This window comes from Silurus meridionalis, chromosome 6, assembly GCF_014805685.1.
Source record: "Silurus meridionalis isolate SWU-2019-XX chromosome 6, ASM1480568v1, whole genome shotgun sequence".
NCBI classification, from domain to species: domain Eukaryota; kingdom Metazoa; phylum Chordata; class Actinopteri; order Siluriformes; family Siluridae; genus Silurus; species Silurus meridionalis.
Window position 1 is genome coordinate 1,946,305 of NC_060889.1, and position 23,900 is coordinate 1,970,204.

Consider the following 23,900-nt stretch of genomic DNA (forward strand, 5'->3'; position numbering starts at 1 on the left):
CATTTTTTCTTGTTTAAAGAACCCGCTGAATAGTTCCACATGATGCCGCTAGAGGTTCAAAACAGAAGAGGGTTTGCCTTATTCATGACAATGCGCCAACCTTGCACCCAATGACTTCTTCCTTTTAAATCACTTGAAGAAACCACTTCTTGGCAGGCGTTTACAAGACAATGCCGAAAGGCCGAGGATATGTAGGATATGTAGAAAAGGACTTTCAGTTATGACCCTTGTACTGGTAAGTCACTCTGGCCCATCAAATTTTTAGTTACAGACAACCCTTATTAATAAAACATTTTGTGGCCCTCACATAAAAAAGTTTGGGGACCCCTGATTTTGACACTTCGTAGCCAAGGTTGAAGAATGCCCTAGCTAGCAAAGATGTATAACTAAATCTCTAATAGCTATGGCAGCAGTCCTGAAACTCAAACCGATATAATGACACCTAATTCATCAGTAAAGACAGCAACTTTATTGTACCAATTTGACAGGACATTACAACTCGTTTGAAATGTTTTTTTTTAACACTACATCCGAAAAAAAAAGCAACAATCGAGACAAAATCATATTAAACGCAACATGGTCCTAAAATGACATGTACATCTGGAAACATTTAATCCGTCTCTAGAATCCTCAGTATCCACCTCGGTTGAATCCACGACCTCCCCCGTAACCACGGCCACCCCCTCCGTAACCACCGCCACCCCCATACCCAGCCGACCCCCGGTATCCACCGCCGCCCCTGTATCCTCCGGCTCCTCCGTACCCGCCGGACCCTCTATACCCTCCAGATCCTCTGTACCCTCCTGACCCCCTGTATCCACCGGACCCCCTGTATCCTCCGCCTCCACCACCATATCCTCCTGCTCCTCGGTATCCTCCCCGACCCTGGTATCCTCCGTCTCCGCCATCCATCCGGGACATCTTCGGAGGTCGGGGACCGTCTCCAAAACTGCAATAAATAATTAGGAATTATAGGATGGGTTCGAAAGTTGGTACACAGGGTTCCAACACATTTTTAATTAAAAAATAATGAAGACTTAATTATGCAGACTTCCCTCAAGATTTTTGACACCCGAATTTATTATGTTTAATTCAGACTATAACACGCACATACAGGGCAAATACTTGAGTGAACTTCGAATCTTACCGCGGATTGCTGGTCATGAGGTTGAGTCCTGCCGAGGAGGGTCTAGACAGGAGCCGAATGACATTCAGAAGACGTTCGTTGGTGGGATCCATATTTCGGATGTACTCTGGGTCTTTGGTCACTTCTACCACCAAGGCCTCCAGGGCAGCCCTTATTCCAGCGATGGCCCCGGCCACTCCGTGCTCGATACGCAAGTTAATCCTGTCGACGTTTTTGAAGTGAGAAAACCGACAAAGGTCTTACGGGAAACAACAACAACAAAAAAAACGGTGGTGGAAACGGGGTCCTTTTGCTGAACTTACCAGTCATCAAGCACGACCACCTCTCCATTCGACGTGATTTTCTTGGCGGCAAACAAAATGAGCTGCAGGGCGCTGACCATGGTCATCCCTTTGGCTGAAATGGCTCGGGTTCGAATCTAGAATAAAATCAACCGCTATTAGGATCTGGAAAGGGAACGGCAAGTTCCCATTAAAGACAACACCGCTGACCTTTTCCCCAAAAACGAAGAAGGGCGACGGATAACTGGGGTCTTGGCTGGAGAATGGGCAGTTAACGGAAGACTTGTGGATGAGCGCGTTTCGGCCTTCGGTGGTCAGGATTTTCCTCTTCTCTTTGTGGTAGCAGACGTTGGGGTAGGAGCCGTAGGTCAGCAAGGAGATCACGACATCCAGGTTATTGTCGGGGCCCACGTTGTTAAACACCTGATTTAACAGACTCTCTGTAAGGGGAGTGTCCAAAAAAACAACAACACACAAATGAGAATGATTAAAAAAAACAAAACAACAACAAACAAATCAGAATTCGGCCACACCTTCTGGGAAACCGGTGTTAATCAGGATGTCCTTCAGCTGCACTTTGGCCTCCCAGGTCATCCTTAAAGTGGACATATGCAAACGCTTGTGCTCGCAGAACCTGGCTTCCGCCTCCTCTCCACCCATCCTAAACACGACAAACTCATTTTATAAATCCAAAACCCTGTTCACACTGGGAGTGAAACATTAAACCATAAACAACGCCAGGGGTATAAAAAAGGAACTAGAGTTAGCGCAGTGTCACTGTGGCTACACACTCCGTACCGGAGATACAATTTGTATGACTTAGATTTTGTTTTGCACATGCGAAAAAATCCCCGCCATTTCTTCTGCCAGTCAAGCAAACGTTTTATGTCCATTGTCAAGAATTTCACTTGAAAATCCTGACAGTTCAGCACATCGAGGGGGTGATTGAATGAAGGATGGAAGGAAGGAAGATATTTGTTAATGTCTGCTGAAATAAGTGGAACAGTTAAGTCGATCATATCTTATTAACTGCAACACACACACACGTAACTTAATTTAATCAATTTAATTTGTGCCATGCATGTCTTCCCTCACCACATCCATAAACCTCCTCCTTGGTCCTCTTTTCCTCCTTCCTGGTGGCTCCATCCTCAGCACTCTCCTACCGATATACCCCATGTCCCTCCTCTGAACATGTCCAAACCATCTCAATCTCACCTCCCTCACCTTGTCTCCAAAACGTCCTACATGCACTGTCCTTTAATAAACTCATTTCTAATCCTGTCCATCAACGTCACTCCCAACAAAATGCTCCTCAACATCTTCCTTAATTTGTGCCAATATATTTTGCATTTATATTGTGCATTGCTAAGTACTGTAAAACTCGTACCTGACTTCATCCCAGGCTTGAAAGACTGAAAGCAGGGCGACGTGGTCAGAGAACCGCGTGCCTGCGAAGTTCCTGTGAACGAAGCCTAATCGCTTGCCCTCGCTGATGAACGGTTCGGAGAAGCACGAGGCGGCGGAAATGGTGCACACGGCGTCTCCGACGCTGCAAAGCCGAGACCGAGAGTTATAGTTGTGGTTTTAACTGTTTGACAAGCATGACGAGCGAGTTGAAGTCAAAAGAGTTACTTTAAGATGCAGCCCATGATCATCATCTTTCCCAGACGAGGTTCGATGGGCAGCCGGGCCAGGATGCGCCCCAACGGGGTCAGCTCGTCATTGCTGTCCAAGGCATCGAGCTCTGGAAAATCCATTTAAACCGTTTAAAGTGATAGTTGAATCTAATCGCGTATTTCTGTACGGGGAGATGGTGCAGTACCTCTGAGTGTGTGTTCGGCTTCGATCACGGCATCCAGAGGAGGAGGCTCGATGGCTTTGGCCAGGAAATGGCCGATGGCTCCAAGCCTGAGCAGCTTGATGCTGAGGGCCACCTCGTGCAGCGGAGTGCGAAAGATCTCCGGGGTCATGTGGGTCTCCAATCTATATACAACGAAACATTAAAACTCGTAGATCACATCCGTATAGAGCATGCATACTTGTACAATATACATTGTCTACGATAATATCGTAATTGTGGTTTTTTGACAGTATCAGGTATATCTTAAAACCCAAACAAAACACACCTACATCACGTGATTCGGTCTATTAAAATGCATTTAGAACGATCAAAAAAATCCAAGATATGGGGGCAGAATATGTGCACATTTATAACATTTCATATAAATAATAATCACACAAATATGTAGTTAAAAAAAAAAAAAAAAAAAACAACCAGGCAGGATTACAAATTTTATTGATTTTCTGATGGTGTTTCGTTCCTAAATGAATCACGAGTTTAAATCACTCGGTTCGCAACGACTCACTTATTAACTTGTGAATTGCTGCCACCTACTGGCGGTTTTAATTTCACATGAAAATCTTTCTCTTTTAAAAACAAAAAAAAAAACAAATCGGTATTGAACTTTTTTATATTTAAAGAATTATTGTTCTAATTGACTGATTAAATAAAAGAATTTGACTCAAGAGATGATTTTAAAAATGGCTTTAAATTGTTTAGCTGTTCAAGGTAGTCCTTAAGGTACCGTGCAAAATATCCGATTATCGTTAAAAATTTTTTTTTTTGTTTTTGTGTTTTTTGTTGATATCGATAGATCCATACATACTTATCGAAGCGTGCTTTGCTGCACAGGTGGAAGCAGAAGCCTGGTCTGACGCGTCCGGCTCTGCCCTTTCTCTGCTCCAGGTTGGTCTTGGATGCCCACACGGTGGCGTAATTGGTCATATTGTTATGGGCTGTAAAAAGCTTCACCTTCTGCCTGCGAGGAAAGAATACGGTGTCGATGAAAGAAAGAAAAAAAACACACCAAAAAAATTGGATTTGAGACACGGCGACATACTTGCAAGAGTCGACGACGTAAACGACGTCGTTGATGGTGATGCTGGTCTCGGCGATGTTTGTCGACAGAATGACCTGCAAGTGACGGAAATAAAAACGATTTTAAACGCGCACCTTTTTCATTGCGTAAACGATGTGAAATGGGAAACGCACCTTGGTCACGCCGTCAGGGACGGGCTCGAACACCAGCCTCTGCTCCTCTCTGGGGATCTGAGAGTGGAGAGGGAGGATCCGGTACTGATGGCTACCTGAAAGATCAAAGTGGCAGTGTTGAGTTTGCGTCCTGAACCGGAACCGGACGGTCACGCTGTAACTGGAACTGACCGAAATGCGGGTTCATCTCCAGGTGTTTCTGCATGGAGTAGATGAGGTTCCAGCCAGGCAGGAAGATGAGCACGGCTCCGGACACCTGCAGCGTTTCGATGTATTTCAGCAGCGCTTCGATCAACTCGAACGGCGTCTCCTTCTCGTTCATTTGGGCCATGGAGCGTTTGGTCTCCGGACCGTACTCGGGGCCGCACACTAAATTACAGTTCACCTGCAGAGCACGAGCAACAGAACAACGAGTCAAGTCTAGTGAAGGGTTTCAATGGCATTGGGATTGGAAGAAACGGCATGGAGGGGAGGACGGATTTGAAATGTTTGCCCACCTCCTCGTCACCACCTTCATCGTCCTTGTCTTTTCTCTTCCTGTCGGATGGAGGAGGGATGAAATGAGTCATCTGAATGCAGTCCTCCAGGAAATACTCTGTACATCAGAGGGATTGTTTTGTTTTTCATTATGGCAGGATGAACAATATTTCTATCTCTCTCTTCATATCTTTCTATCTATCTCTCCATCTATTTATCCATCCATCCATCCATTTCTCTTCATATCTATATCTTCATATCTATCTATCCATCCATCTATCCACCCATCCATCCATCCATCCATCTCTATATCTTCAAATCTAGCCATCCCTCCCTCCCTCCCTCCCTCTATTTAAAGTACATTAATATAGATCACATCATTAAGCACGTACGCTGCACGGGGAACGTGCGTCCGAACACTTCGATGACGGGACAGTTGAAGTAATATTCTCTGAACATGGTCGTGTCGATGGTGGCAGACATGAGGACCACGCGCACCTCAGGAAACGTGTTTATCACGTCTCTTAGCACCACCATCAAGAAATCGGTCTGCAAACAAAACACGTGCGCACGCGCCCACCCGGTTTATTTCGTGCCCACTAGCAAGGTTTGTAGTTAAAAAAAAAAAAAAAAACAGACGTGCATTTTCAGACGTACGTTAATGTCTCGCTCGTGGATTTCGTCCACGATCACGTGGCTGATTCCTCGGATTCCGGCCTCCAGTTTCCTCAGGAGGACCCCTTATAAAGAGAGTAAAGAATTCTACTTAGGTAAAGAATTAAAAACAATTCTAGATATATTGTATTAAAAAAAAAAGTACAAAATAAAAATGGTTTTGACGTCTACTCACCGACGGTGCAGAAGAGGACACTGGCGTGGGGTCTGGGCAGAATGGACTCGAAGCGCACGCTGTACCCGCAGCTCTTCCCCACATCTTCGCTCCTCTCGTACGCCACGCGCTCGGCCACCGACACCGCGCTGATTCGCCGCGGCTACGCCGGTCACATCAAAAGAAAGTGAACATGTATAAGAATAAGGAACAGCACCACCTAGTGACTAAACGTATCTGGAATGGAGCGTGCGTTCACCTGAGTGACTACGATGTTGCACTCCGAGGCTCTTCCCCCCTTGATGTACTGGTCCAGAATGTACTGAGGCACCTGGGTGGTCTTTCCGCAACCCGTGGCCCCGCGGATGATCACCACCGGGTTGCTGTTGATGGTTCTCATGATCTCCTCCTCGAACTTTTTGACGGGCAGCTGCTCGCGCTTGTGCAGCCTCTGGCGCAGCAGAAAAAAAAACAAACAGCACAAAGTCACGTGCAAATGAGTTACATCATCAGATCTTTAACAGAAAAACTTATCTATCGCTATCTATATCCATCCATCCATCCACATACATATCTATCAATCATCTATCAATCACATACATATCCATCACAATATCTATCTATTCATCCATCCACATACATATTTCATATACCTCTATCTATCTTCATATCTTCCTCTCTATCTACCTCTCTATCCATCTTCATATCCATCCATCTATCCATCTATCTTCATATCTATCTATACATCCATATACATATCTATCTCTCTTCATCTATCCTCATAGATAGATACCCATATCTCTATGGAAATATGGGACACACACACACACTAGAAACTTCACCAGTACTAAAGGAAATGCTATTCAAATCAAAACTAATCAAACTAAACTAAACTAAAATACAAACCTGTGTGTGTGTGTGTGTGTGTGTGTGTGTGTGTGTGTGTGTGTGTGTGTGTGTACCCTCGACTTACCTCCTGCAGGATGTTATCATTGTCTATCTGATAGCAGAGTTCATTTTGCAGGTCCGAACTGATCTGCTCCGGGGTGCACTGCGGAAAAAAAGAAAGAAAATCACAACGTGGTCGAAAGGTGTCAATAAAAAAATAAATAAATAAATAAAATAAAAAAACAGCAAACTTACAAAAGCCAGAGGTCCCTCGTCAATGTTGCTGCTGGTCCAAGGGTTCCAGTTGACCTGCGGAGGTGACCACTGCACCACGCCCCCCATGCTCTGCCTCTGCGACGGCTCAAAGTGGGCCAACTTTCCTTGAACCAGAGACACCGGACCACTAGGATCCTTAGACAAATAAAAAAAAGACAAGATACATGTTGATAGGACCTTTAAGAAAAAAAAAAAAAAGAAAAAAAAAGACCACTTGTCCTGGCGAGGAGAGTCTCCCTTTGGGTTGCCCAAGGGCCGGAAAATTCCCGGAAAGGAACCCTGACAGCTTACGAATAGTGAAATGTATGTACCATGTCATTTAAGATTCAAGAAATCGTGTACGTTGCGTGGCCTCAGAAGCCTTATCCCAGTTTTATTATTCCTACTCATTCCTATGCAAAGTTTCCAATCTTGAAAAATTCCCGGAATTGAACATTAGACTCACCACTGGAGGAACCTGGAGGCCGAGCTCTTGGACGATGCTCTGTAGCTGATGCTTGAGGTCGTCGCTTACGTTCACATTATACACTTCCAGCTAGAAAAAAAAATAAGTAAATAAAACCCACTTTATTACCAAGGGGGTTTGTCTAGGCTGACGCCAGTGACGGGTCGACTCACCGTCTCGCCGTCTTTCTTCTTGGTCAGGCCCGTGAAAGCCTCGATGATCCCCAGATGGTACAGCTGCCGGACCAGGGAGAGCGCGCACGACTGGGCCGCCAGCTTTTTATTGGAGCCGTGCTCGCGCGCGAAAATATCTGCGCGTCAGGCGCGAAAGCGTTAGCAAAGCATTGGCAAAAACAGACCCGATACGATATGAATGTTGATGATGTATGTTGGAGGACACGGACGAATCGGTATGCTTACTTCTACGCAGGTCTCGCACGTAGATAGTCATTTCAGCAATGAAGCTCCTGAAAGAATGAGATTGTTCACAAGGAAAAAAAAAAAACACGACTCATCAAATTCCATATGAAAAAAAATCAAAGAAAGGGGGGAAAAAAAACCACATTGACACAGTTCCATTGGGTGAACTGACCTCAGCCCTATCAACCGCCTCGTCTTGAGTAGGTATGTTTTTCCGCCGGACTTTCCAATCAACGACTAGAATGCTTCCATCTCGACCACGGGGAGCCTCCGTTCCTGATGAAGGAGTGACACCAGAAATCACAACCAGCCATACAGCACCCTGAAACGCTCGGGCACTCGTCCAATCAAGCACTCCATGTGGCACCTTAGTGCAGCCTAAGCGATGCCACATGTTTCGCACAAAATAAGGTTGTGATTTCTGGTATCGTTTCCAACCCCAACTTCCTCCCCTCCCCCCAACCTTTTCCAACAGGTATTGCAAGTCCAACAGAAAAACATACACTCAAATCTCTAAGGGCCAATGACGAGGGAGCAAAACGTTTATACCACCTAGTGATAGATCTGCAGGTTCTTGCACAGGTGTTCCAGACCCATAAAACATTTACACATTCTTGCTGTTACCCAGAACTAAAAATGTGTTACTATAGGCCAAGATCCATACTGATAGTTTTTCCGGGTTGCATTTTGCAGTACAAGAGTGGCCTCTAGAGGCGAGTCACTGATGCCGCATGCTTTTTTTATTATTATTTATTTTCCTCAATATTTAACATCATCATATATTCATATTTATTTCTGTTATTACTGTTTTGTTTATTTTCAGTACTATTTTACATAGTGGGTTTTTTTTTGTTGTATTTTTTTATCCAGTATCCATTTTATCGTTCGAATAATCAGTTATCGGCAAGTTCGATCTACCTATCGATATCAGTAAATATCAAACCCTACAGTGAAGTATGGTGGTGGTAGAATGATGCTCCAGGGTGCTTTTTCTTTTGTTTGTTTGTTGTTTTTTTAATCCAGGCATAAAACGAGACACGAATCAAAAGGTAAGGGATGGAGCCAAATACAAGGCAATGCTTGAAGAAAACTTTTCCAGTCTTGCAGGAGTCAAAGATACAATGGAAACATTCAAAGCCAAGAGCCTGTTGAAGGTACAGGTCTCAATGCCATTACGGCAAAGCAAAGTGTACGAAGAAAAATGACTAAAATGTATCAGTATTTTGCAAAGTTTGCATAGCAAAAAGGTTCTACCAGGTGGTTCAACCAAAATTTGACCCAACTATTTAAAGACATTCAAGGGAGATCAGTAGGGTGTCTACCTTTGCTCTAGAGTCTCTAAACCATACTACCTGCTCTAGAATTGCTTCCAAACTTTATGTCAGCTACATATTCTGAACTACAGGATAAAGTACATCTTTTTCTTTTTTTTTTTTTGTGCCATCCAAACCTGTTGTGGTCTGGCCCCACTTGGTTGTATTTGTAGTCTGTTTGGATTTTCTCTTTCTGAAAAAACTGGTTCAGGCGAGCCTTGGCATTGTCAAGCGTCCAGTTTCCGTGTAAGCCAGCGTTCAAATCCACTTCCTCGGACTCCAGGGTCTGATGAGCGGAAAAACAAATGCAGAACATATGTCACCTTCGTATGTCAATCCACGTGGGTATGAAAGACCTAAATCGAGTCCTACAGCTTTCACATCCTGTTCCTCTTTCCTGGAGTAGTACTCCTGTAGATTAGCGCCTCGGTCCCACTGTGGATTGTTCCTGCCCGAGTAGCCGAGCCCGGTTACTCCGGGAACCGGAAGAGAGCCTTGCTCGTTGGTCTCTGAGAACGAGATTTCAAACAAGTTCAACTTTGCGTTCGTGGAGCATAGATAACGCACAGCCGAAAGAAAATTCCGTTCATCCTACCCATCTCTTGTTTCACAAGTAAATGTGGAGGCAAAGGACCACTGGCAGGCAGTGCCCCAAAACCACTTCCTTCACCACCACCACCACTATCAGGCACATCTGGAACAGAGGCCTGGTAACAGAAAAACAAACAGTTAGGGGTGATCATGGTGCTCCTCAACCACTGAAAACCGCTCTGGTAATTCTTTTTGGTCGACTTTTCCAATCGTTTAGATAACTTACGCCCAAAGCAGGTACTTCAGAAGCACTTATCTCTCCCGCACGGACCAGGTAATTTACAAAGTCTCTGGCTGCATTGGCCTGGGCATCCTTCTTGTTGGTAGAATTCCCCATCCCGATGTAATTAAAACCATCGACTCGGACCTAAGGGGAGGGATTATAAAAATTCGGACATCTGAATATATAACATTTGGCAAACATCCTTATCCAGAGCAACTTTTATTCTACTGCCAGCCAGACTATGGCATAGGGCACATAGTCAAGAGTCATGCTCAAGCGCCCAGGTGCTCAGGGGCCTATGCTTAGAAATCATACTCAAGGATCCAGGCCCATGGCTCAAGAGCATATGCTTGAGGGTCTTGCTCAAGGGGCCAAGCCACTGGTTTAAGGTCCCACAGTTGAGGGTCATCCTCAAATGCCATGCTAAAGAGGCAAGGCCAAAAGCTCAAGGTCCCATGTTTATAGTTGTAGCTCAGTAATCGAAAGTCAGGGTTGCTGATCAGAAGGCCGAGGGTTCAAGCCCTGGTGGCGCCAAGCTGTCACTCTTCGAGCCCTTGAGCAAGGCCCTCAAAAATGTTTTCCCTGTGGTATCAATAAAGTATTCTAAGGGTCAGGCTCAAGGGCCCAGTCGGCAGCTTAGTGGTGATTTGAACTTAATCAAAAGTCCAGCATTCTAACCACTGAGCTACCTTACAAATGTATGCATACACACACTTCCTACATGGTCACCAGTCTTCAACTTACCTCACACAAGAACTTCTGTCTGTTCTTATTTCCTGCTGCCCGGATGTCATAATTAGGGGTTAACTTCTTTTTTCCGCACCAGGCGTACAGAAAATTTTTGATGTCCCCCATGATCGAAGGGTTACCTGTCCAAAACAAACAAACAAAAAAAACTTCTAACATATGAATATTTGTATACAATAACATGAATATGGGCAGGATTTTTCTTTTTGTGGACTCATTTGCATATTTTCTGTAACATCACAATCATCTATTCAATATGCAAATTAGTCCATGTAAAGAAAACATGCTGCTCATATTCAAAACATTTTAATAACATAAAAAGCACTTAAAATTGAGTCCTGAGCAATAAGTAACATTTTTTGCATAAAACTAAAAATGTAAGGGCGGGACAATGGTGAAACGTGATTGGTCCGTAAAAAACAATAGTGATCCCTGATTGGTCGCTGGGTACAACTGGAATATACTTTGTAAAAATATAAATAAAAAATATTCTAAATTGAGTTCTTATACAGTTTATTTATTTAATCCAGTAAAATATGTTTTGTTTTTCTTTGAGCAAATACAATCTGTGAACCGGACATTTACAAATTATTAAATAATATTAATATTAAAAAAACGACGCAAAAGCATCGCAAAAATGGCCGCCAAGTGGACTGTCAATAATAAAGAAAAACGTGTAATCCACTAATAAAAATAAATATCTATAGAATTATTGGGTTTAAATTCGTGTAAATATAAATAAAATATAATTTGCATGTCGGGAAAAAAAGAATAATAAAATAGAAAGTATAATAACCAACCGACATTGTAGGCTAGCATGGACCGGAAGTGCTATAAAACCATGCAAAGACTTTCAAAAATAGCCAAATATTGCTAATAAAAGTGATTTGTAATATGTAATAAGGAATAAATTAAACTTACAAGATTCGAGTAGTTTAATTAAATCGCTGCACCGGTGTAAAGAAGGACCGGTTTCTTCTTCTACTTCCTTCTCCTCCTGCTTCTCCTCGTCTCCGGTCCAACCCTATGTACTACTGCCACATACTGGTTTGGAGTGTAGGCAATAAAAATCTTACTAAAGGCCACTACTCATTCGCAAAACGTCCAAATGTCCACTCAAAGTGTGTCTTGACCATCCAGTTCCTTGAGAATTTCTTGGAACTCGAAGGCTTAAACCAGTTCCGACATGCTGGTGCATCTATCGTCATTGGAGACCACGGGGAAAAGTTCCACATGAGCATCCTACAGATCCATGAAGCCATTGAGCAACTCAAGAACTTAAACGAGGATGAATTTGGATAGACAAAATTTGAGTCAAGGTTTCTTCATACCTTGCCAAAGTCACCACGTGTTCGAACACTAGGGATAAACAGTCACTAAACATATACGTTCTAATTTCATAACCTCTCTATCTCTGTTAGGCTCTCTGTACCGCAGAAGGGGTACAGTAGTTCTGTAGTTAAGATGTTGGACTTCTGCTCAGAAAGTCATGAGATCAAATCCCACTGCCACTGCTTGGCCCTTGAGCAAATCTCTCAACCCTCAACTGCTCAGTTGAGCTGAGATAATTGCTGCTTTGAGACAATATCCATTGTCGACACTGGGACTGGAACAAGATACAACACTGTCATTATCAGTATCTTGAAATGGGTTGGTATTAGGGAGGCATATGTCTGTTTGGTTAGAAGCGCCAGAGACTCGATGGACGCAAACCAGCCGGCATGATGGCCACATTCTTGGGTCGGGTCCAGGTGTAGAAGACAGCAAAGTATCAAGAAACATGCTTTAGCAGAAACGGGCAATATACAGTCTATTACGCGAGATTTTGAGGGGGGCCTTGTGGAGGGTCTCACTGTACAGGGATGCGCCTGGCTGAACTATAACAACATGCTTTAGCACTACTTTGAGCACGTGCCCAGACTCATGTTCTAAACTATGAAAGCATCAGATAAGATCTTGAGGAAAAAAAGTCACAAAGACAGGATACTTACACATGGTACACAAGGGATATGTGTTGGGGAGCCCCAGATGGTCAAAAGTAAGAATACAAAATGGCAAGAAAGTGGGATAAATAAGATGGGTCTTCATTTTTTTTTTTTTTATTCCAGGTTGATTAACGGGAATTAGAATGATTAAACGGACCTCTAAATGACGTATAGAAGAAGAACGTTTCTGAGATAATGGTAAGCAAGGAGGGCCAGAATTTGGGGAGTTTCCAATGGGATGCTCAATGTTTAAAAATATGAAGATTTTGCCACTGGTTTTCAGACCATCTCTCAGGTCGATTGCGGTTTTACTGCAATCTGCTTTGCTTTTCCTCATCCACAGTTCTTGGAGTTTTTTTTTTTTAAACATCATTGTACCATAAAAGCCCAGCTATTGTCTTGGCAACTCCGACACCCCCCTACGATGCCCCTGTGCACAAAGCTCTACAAAGGCATAGTTTGCGTAGAACTTAAAAGTCCTGAACACATCCCTAATGAAACCACCAATACTCAATCGAAATCAGTCCCTGAACTCACTGATGCCCTTGTGGTCAAATGACCATTAATCCCAGAGCTACATTCCAAACTCTGGTAAGCATTTGAGGTCTAAATCTGGAACGACAGACATCCCATTCCACATTTAGTCTCCATTTGCTGTTATAATAACCTCCACTTTTCAGATGTTTGGATTTTAGGAGGGTTTCAGACAAAGTCAAGGGAATTGTGTCTCAATATTTGGATTTTTGGAGGGTTTCAGACCAGGTCAAGGGAATTGTGTACCTCCAGAAAGTGAATTCTTTCTACTGACCTTCAGAAATGCTAAGTAAGAACTCGAATTGAACTCGAAACCTTTTAATGGGGATTTCAAAGAGGTACAAATGAGAAACAGTACATTTCCATTGACGTTCCATCTTTTTCAAACAGTCTCTAACCAACTACCCATTTCAAAACTTAGGAACTTAAGAGAACAAGGATACATCAAAACCATTGCATTCTAATTTCAATGAAACTTCTATAATCCATTGACAAGTCTCAGGTTTACAACACGCCTTCGATGACCTAACATACACTACATATTCCAGGGTGGGGGAGACTGAAATGTTGCCCCAGGCAACAACTGGAACTGGAACATGTTCGGAGTCACGTGGTCTGACCTATAATAATATGAATTCTTTATATTAAACGTAAGATTTTACACTTGATAAATGTCATTCGATTGTATTTAACATACCTCGCTGGTGTGGTAGAAGAGGTGGGCGTTCCTTAAAGTGAGAGGAAAGCATTATTACTGATGAGGGTGATCGACTTTTATTAGACATGCAGTGAATACACGTATTCCCAGACTTGCCATGCGGTTCGATGACCCCCTCGTAACTACCCAGGAGTCTTAAAGAATGGTGATCGGTATGGGGTAGTATACCGTCCTTTATTAATAATCTACATAATTAGCAAAACAGAGCAATTTACTGCCACAAGAAAATATTTGTACAATTTTGTCGTACGGGTATAGTCATCGTACGAATGAAAAATCGAACCGTCTTAACTCGGGGACTAGCTGTGTATTTATAACATGGTCAGTTTGAATACTCAATTCCTATTGGCTGGAAGAAATGTGACTTAATACTCAGTTTAATTGGCGTTTTGAACAACAACCGTAACGATAGAAACATACAGTCACAGTCACATACAGGGTGAGGCAGCAAAAATATTTCCTCACGACCTTCAGGATGACGAAGTTAAATTGCGATTTAGCGCAAGATGAATTCGGCGACGTGGAAAACAGAACGTTATTATGAAAAAAAAAAAAACTATTTATTAAAATCCTTTTAAATATATGAAATTTCCGCACTATTTGATTTAGAGAGAACCATAAACTATTATTTCCATTCACAATATAAAAAACATAATCTACAATATAAACGCGACAATCTACAGTTTAGGCAAATATGTGAATTCTTATTTCTATCAACCGAAACCTTTCCCAGTTCATTACGGTAATACGAGTGTTTGGATATTTGATAGTATGATAGGTACATTAAAAAAAGAGCAGTTTTCCGGGTTCGTCCGACCTATTTTTTGGCGCAAAAAAATTTATGTAGTAAACGTAAGTCGCATGTAGCCTCTCGTAAAATGATCACAACTTACTAAATCCATGCTCGGTCAATAAACTCCTGGAGGACACAGAGTTGGCTGAATCCAGTGGAGACTTGAACAACAAATGAACAACAAATATAATTACAATAATGCAGAAAAAACAAAACAATTAACGCCAATAAAATCCCCATTATAAAACGCACTACCATGCTGGATCTGAAGTGCTGAAACCTTTCCATTGTATCTCCAGAACCTGAGTGACTTAAAAAAAGATAACAATAATAATAATATAATTTGCGGGAAAAAATTGCATTGTCGTTAAAATAATAAAAATAATAACAAAAATAAATGAAATGAGTACCTTACACTCCTGGAGTGTGGAGTGACTTTGAGACATGGAAGAGAAAAAATATGATGTAATACTATGTCGCAAAATATTTTCCTCAATAAAGTATTAAAATTTAAACTACAATAAAAGGTTGCCATTTCATCCATATTGGCCCCTTTTTTTATATCATATGTAGCTCTTAATAGGAAAAATCTACTTTTTTTTATAGGCATTTGTATAGCTACTGTATATTTGTCAAACCTTCCTATAGATTTTGAATAAAAGAAGTGAATAAAATAGTAAAAAAACAGTTGGGAAACAAACAAAAATTAAATTTCCAATCCCTGTCTATAAAGCCACTAACAAGGAAAACCCCACTTGTAGGCTCTTCTGCCCCTAAATACCTGGAGAAGTCACAGCCACTGGTAAGGTCATTCTTGAAATGCTTCGGTGAATTAAAAAAAACAAAAGAAACACAAAAAATAAACAGGGTTATAATTGGTATTCTTGATTTTCACTCCAGAATGACACACTACACACACTCGACCAAGTAAAGACCATACCCGTTAGCCTTGAACGTCCCAGGAGATACCTGTGCATGATGAAAAAAAACGAATTATAGTCTAGACATCAAACTCAAATCCAGTAGAGACCCAAATATCACTGTCTGTCTCACCCTCCTCTGGGAAAGAGGCTTCTTAAGTTCGGCATTCTCCTTCCTGAGCTCAGACACCTGCCTAAATGTGAAGACACACAAAGATTTCTGAGCAAAAGAATTGGGACAACTGACTCTAGCCATATGTGGTTCTTCCTCAAATGGTTCCCACAATGCTGGAGGCACACAATTGTATCTCCATGCTTTACTTGGGTTGAATGGCCCGCTATAGAGTCCTGACCTCAACCCTACTGAACACCTTTGGGATGAATTGGAACCCTGAATGCACCCAAGGTCTCCTCACCACACGACTATCACCCTTGTGGCTGAAAGGTGATGGTGGTGTGGTTTTTATAACAGCAAATGTGGAATATGTTTCAAATGGAAATTCCAAGCTTGTGGTGAGGTTTCCACAAACGTCTATACAGTAAATAAACAATTTTTTTAATATTTTGTTTTGATTGGTTCCTCTTGTGAATTGCCGGATTATAATTATTGCCGTTTCTTTATAATACAGAAGGTTAGAAGGTTAATGCTGGCACCTGTGGCACTGTTTATTGACTTCCTTAAGTCGTCTTTCCATCTCTAGAAATTTGTGTTTGTGGAAAGCCATGATTTTCTCTTTCTGTTTTCTCTGGAATGTCGCAATCTGAAAGAAAAAAAACAACTTTTTTTTAATGATGGAAGTTCCCTCAAAAATAGTCTAACTAATATCATTAATGAATTAATTATTTAATTATCGAAAGCTTAATCTCTATAGCCTGGGTCTATAGCCTGCCTGTGGGAGGTGTTTACCAGCATAACCTCGGAGAATGAAGAGTGCGGGCCAAATTCAACTGATCAGTAGTATAAATAAGAGAAAGGATGTCTGCCAAATGGCCTAAATGTAGCTGTTGGAGGAGGAATTTCACTTCACTGGTGGCGAAAGAGTTCATTGAGGAGAATTTAACCCAACGTACTATAGCTTTGAGTAAGTTCTCAGTCAGTATAAATGAAGAGATAATCAATGAAAGTTATATATACAGCTAATAACAGCCCGAGACCACAGAAAAATAACATTTTAAACCTATAGCAACGAATGAAAATAAATAGACCTGTGCAATATGCTCCAGTCGGGCCTGAATAAGGCTTATAGGGTCTCTGAAGAACATCTGCTCCTGGGGTTTCATCTTTACCAAGTGTAAATGCAAAGAAAAGATGAATCACATTATCATATTTCATATCTATTTAGGTTCTTAGCTACATAATAGAAGCCTAAATGAAAGCAAAATGATTAGAAATTAGTGAAGTAATCTTAGTGAATATGTTACCTCAGAATTACCTCATAAAGTGAATCTAAAAATTTCTGACCTTTCAGATCTTCTGGTCCGTGTCATTAATGTCAAGATTCGGACCAAAAAAAAAAACTACGATAAACTACTTCATTCTGTTTCCTGTGTAATGCACTGCATTGCGTCTACGGGAGTCATGTAATAAAAGAACAAACGATTCGGACTAGAAAAGTCGAGAGATGAACTACTACGTAACCTGGAACGAATCGCTATTCGAGACGACTCGTTTAAAATGAACGACTCATCACAAATGTATATTTCAACCTTAACTGTACAAAGAACATGACTTGGTGGTTTAAGTGGCCTATGTCCATAAGGAAGCTCTCAGAACCAATCATTTATTTTCTTACCAATTCAATTCAGTTTCATTTGTACAGCACTTTTAACCATGGACATTGTCCCAAAGCAGTTTCACTAAAAGAATTAGACCTAAAATTTTACTCCTAATGAGATGTTATGAGAAAGAAACCTTAAAATGGATTCAAAAAGGAATCCATTCTCAATCTAGATGACGCAGAATGTCCATTCGGTATGGTTTCGTCACACAAACCTGGTCAGATATGGGCAGGTAGCTGCAGCCGGATTGACAAACGCAGCAGTGATCTATAAAAAAAATTACACTTTTAAAAGCAATCATGGGCTAATTGAGATGCAGTGTAGTAAATTAGCATGGTTTAGCACAGTTTATGATCATTTCTATTCAAAATGCTGGTTGATTGACAACATAATCGTTGACAACCTATTTTATAAATCCTAAAAGATTCTTATAATCCTTGTCTTAAATCTGTATTTCTTTGATCACTGATTTGTTCCCTGACAGCCTGAATTTCAGATTCAGACGATCCTGACTTAGCAGAACGACTTCAAACCACCTCAGGGAAAATGTGGAAATGAGTCAGGTGGACAGAACGGCAAGATAAGAAACATATCGAGTTATGGATAGAAAAGGAGTGTTTTTATTATCAAGGCACTTCATGTAACAAAATGAACCCTACAGATCGTTATTGTTTGCTGCTCGCTACCGTTAGCGAGAGAACGTCGGTCTGAATGAGTCGCGGGATCGATGAGGTAAAACTTCTTTAAGTTGTGAGATCCTACATGTTCGTACAGTCTGACCAGCAACAATCGCACAGTGGGAGGTCGGCATAATAAAAATCTATCACTACAATCCTTCAAAGCCTTTCTAATTAACCATATTTTTCGCCTTTACCTCACTAATCACTCCATGTACTCTTCCCTTCATAACTCTCGAGGTAGACAATATTCAAATGTTTAAAGCCCATGAAATAGCTCAAATGCGAAAAGAAAAAGAATCCGAAAAGTACGTCCAAACTATTCACTGTGAACCAATCACCACATTTTTGAGAAACGATCACGGAAAATAGAATCTGGTTTGCTTAGCATACCAAAAAAAAGTCAACCGTGTAGTTATTTCCCAACGTCCTACCCTTATCATTACAAAAAATGTTATTTTTAAAAAATAACGTGGATTTTACTTTTTGAAGCCAAGAATATCCCTTTATACCATTTACGGAGTGTCTCATATTCTAGCATCTTGTACATTGGCTAGTTTTGCAGAAATTCTTTGAAATGCTTCGTGAAAACGAGTCGTTGGGGCAAAAATACGTCATACCACTCAAAACAAAAAATCTAAAATAATGATTGTCGTACAATAATAGATGAATAAAACACTATTGGAGGAGCTGTTAGAACTTCTTCTAACCAAGTCATGAATGATATAGGCCTGTCTAGGCCTATATATTGTTTTTTTGTTTGTTTACAAATACCACACATCCAGTTTATAGCTGTGGTTAGAACTATTTGTGAATAAATGTGTTTTATCGTTAAAGTTTTCTAGCTCTCACTGGGTTTGATGCAGCTCTCACAAAGTACATGGCCACAGCTGGACACTACGAAGTTGTTCCCTCGCCTCAGGAAACAACTGTTGCAGTGAAACCAATCCATTTCCTATCAGAAATACACCTTAAGAAACCTGTGGAAAGAGATTTGTAAAGTTTATGCAATCATTTATAGTTTAAAACCATAAAAAAGGTTGCTAGTTTCTTAATAAGGGGGTAAACATAACATGCTATAGCCAGTTATTCACTACCTCAATTAGCATCATTATCTATCTAAATACTTTAGGATAATAATTATGAGTACAAGTTTACTTGAAAGTGTTCTTTAAAGCAGCTCTGTATCTAATTATCTTGATAAAAGACACCAAGGAAATCTTTTTTTCTTGTCAGACCATTGTGCCGGTTGCCAGTGCACGGATATTACATGGTATACGGTACAATACATGGCGCTATATCTGCAGCCATGACACCTTTCTATTTGTTTTTTAAGAAGATTTTTTGTACCTAATGGATGTCTGTGAGGTAATAAAAATAAAAGGTTGTGTTTTTAGTCAAAATGTGGTCCTTGATCTTTAATTAAAATATATGAACACATTATTTGAGGCGATAGTTATATAACGCAGTTTATCGGCTATATATTACCGTACTGTATGTAGTATTGGCGCACATTTAGCTTGCCCTCCGTTCTTTATAACGTGCACCTGATTCACATAACAAATAGCCCTATCCTGAAAAAAATAATACCTAAAGAAGTAAATATAAGTCTAGATTGAAAGAGATTTATAGATTTCCAGTTGAAACATTAACAAAACTGAGGAAAATATTTGAGTTTATTAAAGCAATACATTTAATAAATGTATATAACCCGATTCATTCAACTGAACTGCTTGGCAAATCCAATTATTGACTATTAAAATATTGTAATGATACATAATCCCACCTTTTTTTTTTTAAATTGGTGGTGAAAGAATTATAGGACTTGGTATGTTTAAATGATCATAATGTACTCATATAGGGGCCAATCATGATACATTTTGAGTTTGTGAAGTACCTGTTACACCATTCAAGACTAATAAGTGTATAAAACATGGATTCGGCTGCACATTTTCCACCAGTTGAAAGTCTTCCAGAGAGAACACTCGCACTGTCTGGTTTTTGAGTGCCATGGCAAGATGCATTTCATTTTTTTTTTCTTTGTCTTGAAAGCTTGATGAAGGGATGAATTTAGCACTGAAGACAAATGGGGTAACTCGGAGGTTATGGCTCTAGGTTACCAATAAGGTCAGCGATCCTAGCCCCCTTATCGCCAAGCTGCCACTTTTGGGCCCTTAACCCTCTGTACTACAAGGGTGCTGTATCATGACTTCCCCCCGATCTAAAATCGCTACGACAAGCGAAGGTACTTCATTGTGCAGCAACGTACATGTGACAAGTAAAAAGACAACAGCATGTGGCAGAATAGCTCTTTATTTTCATCCCCCAGTTACCAAGCAATCATAACATGACGCTGAAGAGAAGCTCGGTCCTCATTACGCAACCAGGCAGTACCTAAAAATGTAACCCAAAAGAATTGGGTCAGCAATTCATGAAATCAGACACACACACCTCCAGCAACAAGTCAGCTCATTTCGAATTGTAGCCAACCTGTTTCCAAAAGTCAGAAAGATGCTGATGTTAAAAGCAGCGGTCCCAAGACGGCATCTTGAGCTGGGCCTTAAAGTTAAAGGGCAAAGAACAATTTTAGGACATTAAAACAACATGATAAAGGATAAAAGCAGATTAAAAAATTTTTAACATGCACCATACCAGAGTGTGAATTTGGGGTCATCTGTTGGTTGCAGTTATAGTCGCAGCATTGGCATAGATCGTTTTGCAAAGTGTCATCCAAAAGCTCCCAACTGTTAATTAAATTCTAAAGCTGGAGTAATGATTGACTGGTAAGGGAAATTTATTCATATATAAGAGCCATATTTACCTTTCAAAATATTTGTTGTAATTGCAAGCCTTGTTTTCTTCATTTATATCTTCCGGGTCCCATACTGCTAGTTTGCAATGGATATATACCTGGGTAGAAATGCAGAGGAGCAGAATAATAAATCAAGGCCATTTTTAATGATCCACACCAATCATTGTGAAGGATATAATGCTATTAACAAGGCAACAATCCATCTTATCTATTATAAGATCAGAGTCCTGGCAGATTTGAAGCCTTTGCTGAAAATTCTAAACACCATAAATGGACTAGATACTAGATGATACACTAATAGGTGTTTGTACACACAATGAAGTTAGGTTAACCACCTTATGGTACGTCTTAGGAAAACTGGTAGCCCAAGAGGAAAGGGGCCAGGATCTGTTCAAGAGCTGTCCAGGATGGAGCTAGGAGCTACCGATTGCTAATCCACCATGTCGAAATTTCACACATACAACCAAATGACAAACGATATCAGAAGGATTTAGTAACTACTTCTTGTTCTGCCGCAAATTTCAACGTTTGTAGCTGAAGCACAAGCGAAGATGACTCATTTCTCGGCAAGAAACTAGATGACCCGGTCTTTCCGTCCACAAGACATCTGTATGATGAAAAAAAAAAAAAAAAAAAAAAGGTACATGGATACAATGACTTTCCCTCCATTTTGTAAGAAGTCATGCCACATTTTAAACATTACCCATAAATTCACATACCCTTTGTTAGTAATTATTGGATATATCCACGACTGGGGTCCGAGTGCCAAAGTGTTCGATGCAACACATTCTTCCATATATAGCATAAGGGGCTGGTGGGCTTGCTGTTCTACCGAAGCCCAAATGTTAACAAATGAGCCGAGAGGAAAGGCGTTTGATAATGCCGGGCCACTTAAATCCTCTGTTTAGTAGAACATACAAAGTACAGTCATGTACTTTATTACAGAAAACCCTGCTGAATTTACTGCTTCAGCCATTTGACAGACTTACCCTTCAGAAGACCCATATGGAACGTCAAGTCTCCTTGTCCTTGTAGAACTCCAAAAGTGGGCTTTGCAATAGAAAAAGACCTAAAAGTTGGACCAAACAAGCATTTAAGGGTACAATAGACAAGTCTCAAAGTTAGAGGGATTGAATTGAAATTGAAGGCTCCAGTGACAGAATCTTAGATGGTTCATTGCATAGCTATAAAATAATTAAATGGAGGCTTCTCCAAACACAAACAAGTATTCCAGACCAGATGTCAGCTCCCCAATCAATCAACTAAATACAGGGTAAATGATGCTTTTCATATCTCCCAAGTTTTTTTTTCCAATAAAAACTTTCAATCTTATGCTTACCTTGCCAAAACACACTTGATAGGGTAGACATTGAGAGCAAAATGCGACTTCAACGGCCTATAGATCAGTTCATTTTCATAAATCACCTCCTCAGGTGTTTCCTGTTGGGACAAGAGTCATACAATTGGAAAAGTTCTGGCTTCGGAAAATATCTCATCCCACATACCGTTTGTCTGAAAAGGCAGTCGGAGAAATGGTAGTGGAAAACTGCCTCCCCTCCTCCATCGTCCCTCGGTGAGAACTTCGAAGGAAAGCAGTCGCCCAGGAGAAGTTTGGAGGGCGTTTCCTCCAGGCTTTCCTGAACCCTCCATTTGACTATGAGTGATTCTTTGCCACATTTGACCTGAATCCCTGGACAAACAAAATGAAGCAATAGACAAGTGTATCATTGTCAAATTCTGAGCATAATTAAGCATTCAATTAAATATAAAATATTTCTCCATTTTATTGTTCAAACCAGTTCATTACCTTTGTGGGACAGTACCATGTAGGCAGTTGTTAAAACTAAACAACCCAGCCAAATGAACCGCATGTTTGCTTGTTGAGTGTTTAATCAGCAGTGTCCTTTGGAGCACATGCTAAGTCTGGCTTCACTAGAATCAGCCTTATTGATTATGCTTCACCAATCAGCTCTCTGAACCAATTAACCTCTTTCAGAGGGCGGGGCAACACCGCTTTGAGGAAAATAAAAACTTTCTTTCGGCTTCTCCCATTAGGGGTCACCACAGCGGATCATCCGTATTCGTGATCCGCATGTTCGATTTAGCACGTTTTTATGCTGGATGCCCTTTTAAACCAACCCTCCCTATTTATCCGGGCTTGGTACCGCCACTAAGATTGCACTGGCTTGTGCAACCCTAATGGCTGGGTTACCTCTTTGAGGAGAATGGGATATAGAAAAAGGATTTCACCAATAAACAGTCAATTGAAAGGAAATTTTTCATAGTCTATAGATATTCTGGCTGCAGCATGTTTCTGGTACTAGCAAGTGATGAATCGTTCATTTTAATAGAGTCTTTAGTGTGACTCAGAAGAACGAGCAGTTTTAAAGAGCGATTCGTGCATTTTCATAAGCAAAGCATCGCAAATTCTCTGTAGGTTATGGACAGAAATCGTTCGTTCTTTTATCACTTGACTCCTATAATATTTGACTCCTTATGCTATGCAGTGCATTACACAGTAACAGAATTGAGTAGTTCATCTCATGAGTCCTCTGGTCCGAGTTGTTCGTTCTTTTGTCACATGACTCCCAGAGATATATGCAGTTATATATACATATATAAAGTATTGGAACTATATTTAATGTTTGTGTATGTAAACGTGTTGGGGATCTGCTTATTGAAATTTAAATATTTTATTTTATTTCTGATCAAAGGAACAAAATGAACTAAATGACTCATTTGGATAAACGAGATTCGAAGAACCAAATGGTCCGATCTTTCTGTCACTAGTACTAACTGATGTCTTTACAACATAATCCTAAATTTATATATAAAAGCAAATTGGTGTCAGACTCTAATGATTGGAGTGTGGAATGGGAGTGTCTTATTTTTGGATACATCATTATTTCATGTTATGAAGGACAATCAATCACATTTTCAATGCTTGTGCATGCTTGGCATCATGGTATTCCACCAACAATCTCATCTTCA

The 23,900-nt window shown here is 40.8% G+C and overlaps 3 protein-coding genes across 9 annotated transcripts; all 3 read right to left on the reverse strand.

Moving 5' to 3' along the window:
- Nucleotides 1–446: 446 nt before the first annotated feature.
- On the reverse strand, nt 447–11,703 carry dhx9 (DEAH (Asp-Glu-Ala-His) box helicase 9). 2 transcript variants are annotated; one of them, XM_046852340.1, is made up of 28 exons: nt 11,613–11,703; nt 10,689–10,813; nt 9,948–10,088; nt 9,726–9,837; nt 9,503–9,639; nt 9,268–9,416; nt 7,818–7,864; nt 7,572–7,708; nt 7,399–7,488; nt 6,933–7,088; nt 6,763–6,840; nt 6,049–6,240; nt 5,811–5,952; nt 5,618–5,700; nt 5,353–5,509; nt 4,981–5,078; nt 4,655–4,868; nt 4,484–4,578; nt 4,332–4,405; nt 4,098–4,250; nt 3,254–3,414; nt 3,064–3,175; nt 2,819–2,980; nt 1,962–2,089; nt 1,639–1,868; nt 1,450–1,565; nt 1,148–1,348; nt 447–949 (listed from the first exon to the last, which is right to left on the reverse strand). In XM_046852340.1, exons 2-28 carry the CDS (start codon nt 10,797–10,799, stop codon nt 631–633), a joined length of 3,795 nt encoding a protein of 1,264 aa, XP_046708296.1. In that variant the 5' UTR covers nt 10,800–10,813; nt 11,613–11,703; the 3' UTR covers nt 447–630. The 2 variants fall into 2 exon arrangements, with proteins under 2 accessions (XP_046708296.1, XP_046708297.1); XM_046852341.1 differs by lacking the exons at nt 9,503–9,639; nt 9,726–9,837; nt 9,948–10,088; nt 10,689–10,813; nt 11,613–11,703 and adding an exon at nt 7,990–8,093 and having other exon boundaries at nt 9,268–9,286.
- A 1,809-nt stretch (nt 11,704–13,512) lies between these two features.
- Nucleotides 13,513–19,640, reverse strand: LOC124387696 (RING finger protein 212B-like). Of its 6 annotated transcripts, none has more exons than XM_046852203.1 (13): nt 19,586–19,640; nt 18,950–19,077; nt 17,635–17,687; nt 16,848–16,922; nt 16,296–16,402; nt 15,775–15,835; nt 15,662–15,690; nt 15,503–15,543; nt 15,132–15,156; nt 14,977–15,031; nt 14,822–14,882; nt 13,908–13,938; nt 13,513–13,830 (listed from the first exon to the last, which is right to left on the reverse strand). In XM_046852203.1, exons 2-13 carry the CDS (start codon nt 19,047–19,049, stop codon nt 13,746–13,748), a joined length of 723 nt encoding a protein of 240 aa, XP_046708159.1. In that variant the 5' UTR covers nt 19,050–19,077; nt 19,586–19,640; the 3' UTR covers nt 13,513–13,745. The 6 variants fall into 6 exon arrangements, with proteins under 6 accessions (XP_046708159.1, XP_046708158.1, XP_046708156.1 ...); XM_046852202.1 differs by lacking the exon at nt 19,586–19,640 and adding an exon at nt 19,448–19,490; XM_046852200.1 differs by lacking the exon at nt 19,586–19,640 and adding an exon at nt 19,256–19,356.
- A 752-nt stretch (nt 19,641–20,392) lies between these two features.
- On the reverse strand, nt 20,393–22,852 carry zp3f.2 (zona pellucida glycoprotein 3f, tandem duplicate 2). Its single transcript, XM_046851986.1, has 10 exons — nt 22,717–22,852; nt 22,415–22,599; nt 22,249–22,349; nt 21,899–21,978; nt 21,629–21,809; nt 21,411–21,516; nt 20,919–21,007; nt 20,750–20,841; nt 20,588–20,656; nt 20,393–20,491 (listed from the first exon to the last, which is right to left on the reverse strand). The coding sequence occupies exons 1-9, from the start codon at nt 22,778–22,780 to the stop codon at nt 20,601–20,603; spliced, it is 954 nt and encodes a 317-aa protein (XP_046707942.1). The 5' UTR covers nt 22,781–22,852; the 3' UTR covers nt 20,393–20,491; nt 20,588–20,600.
- Between the last annotated feature and the right edge of the window lie 1,048 nt (nt 22,853–23,900).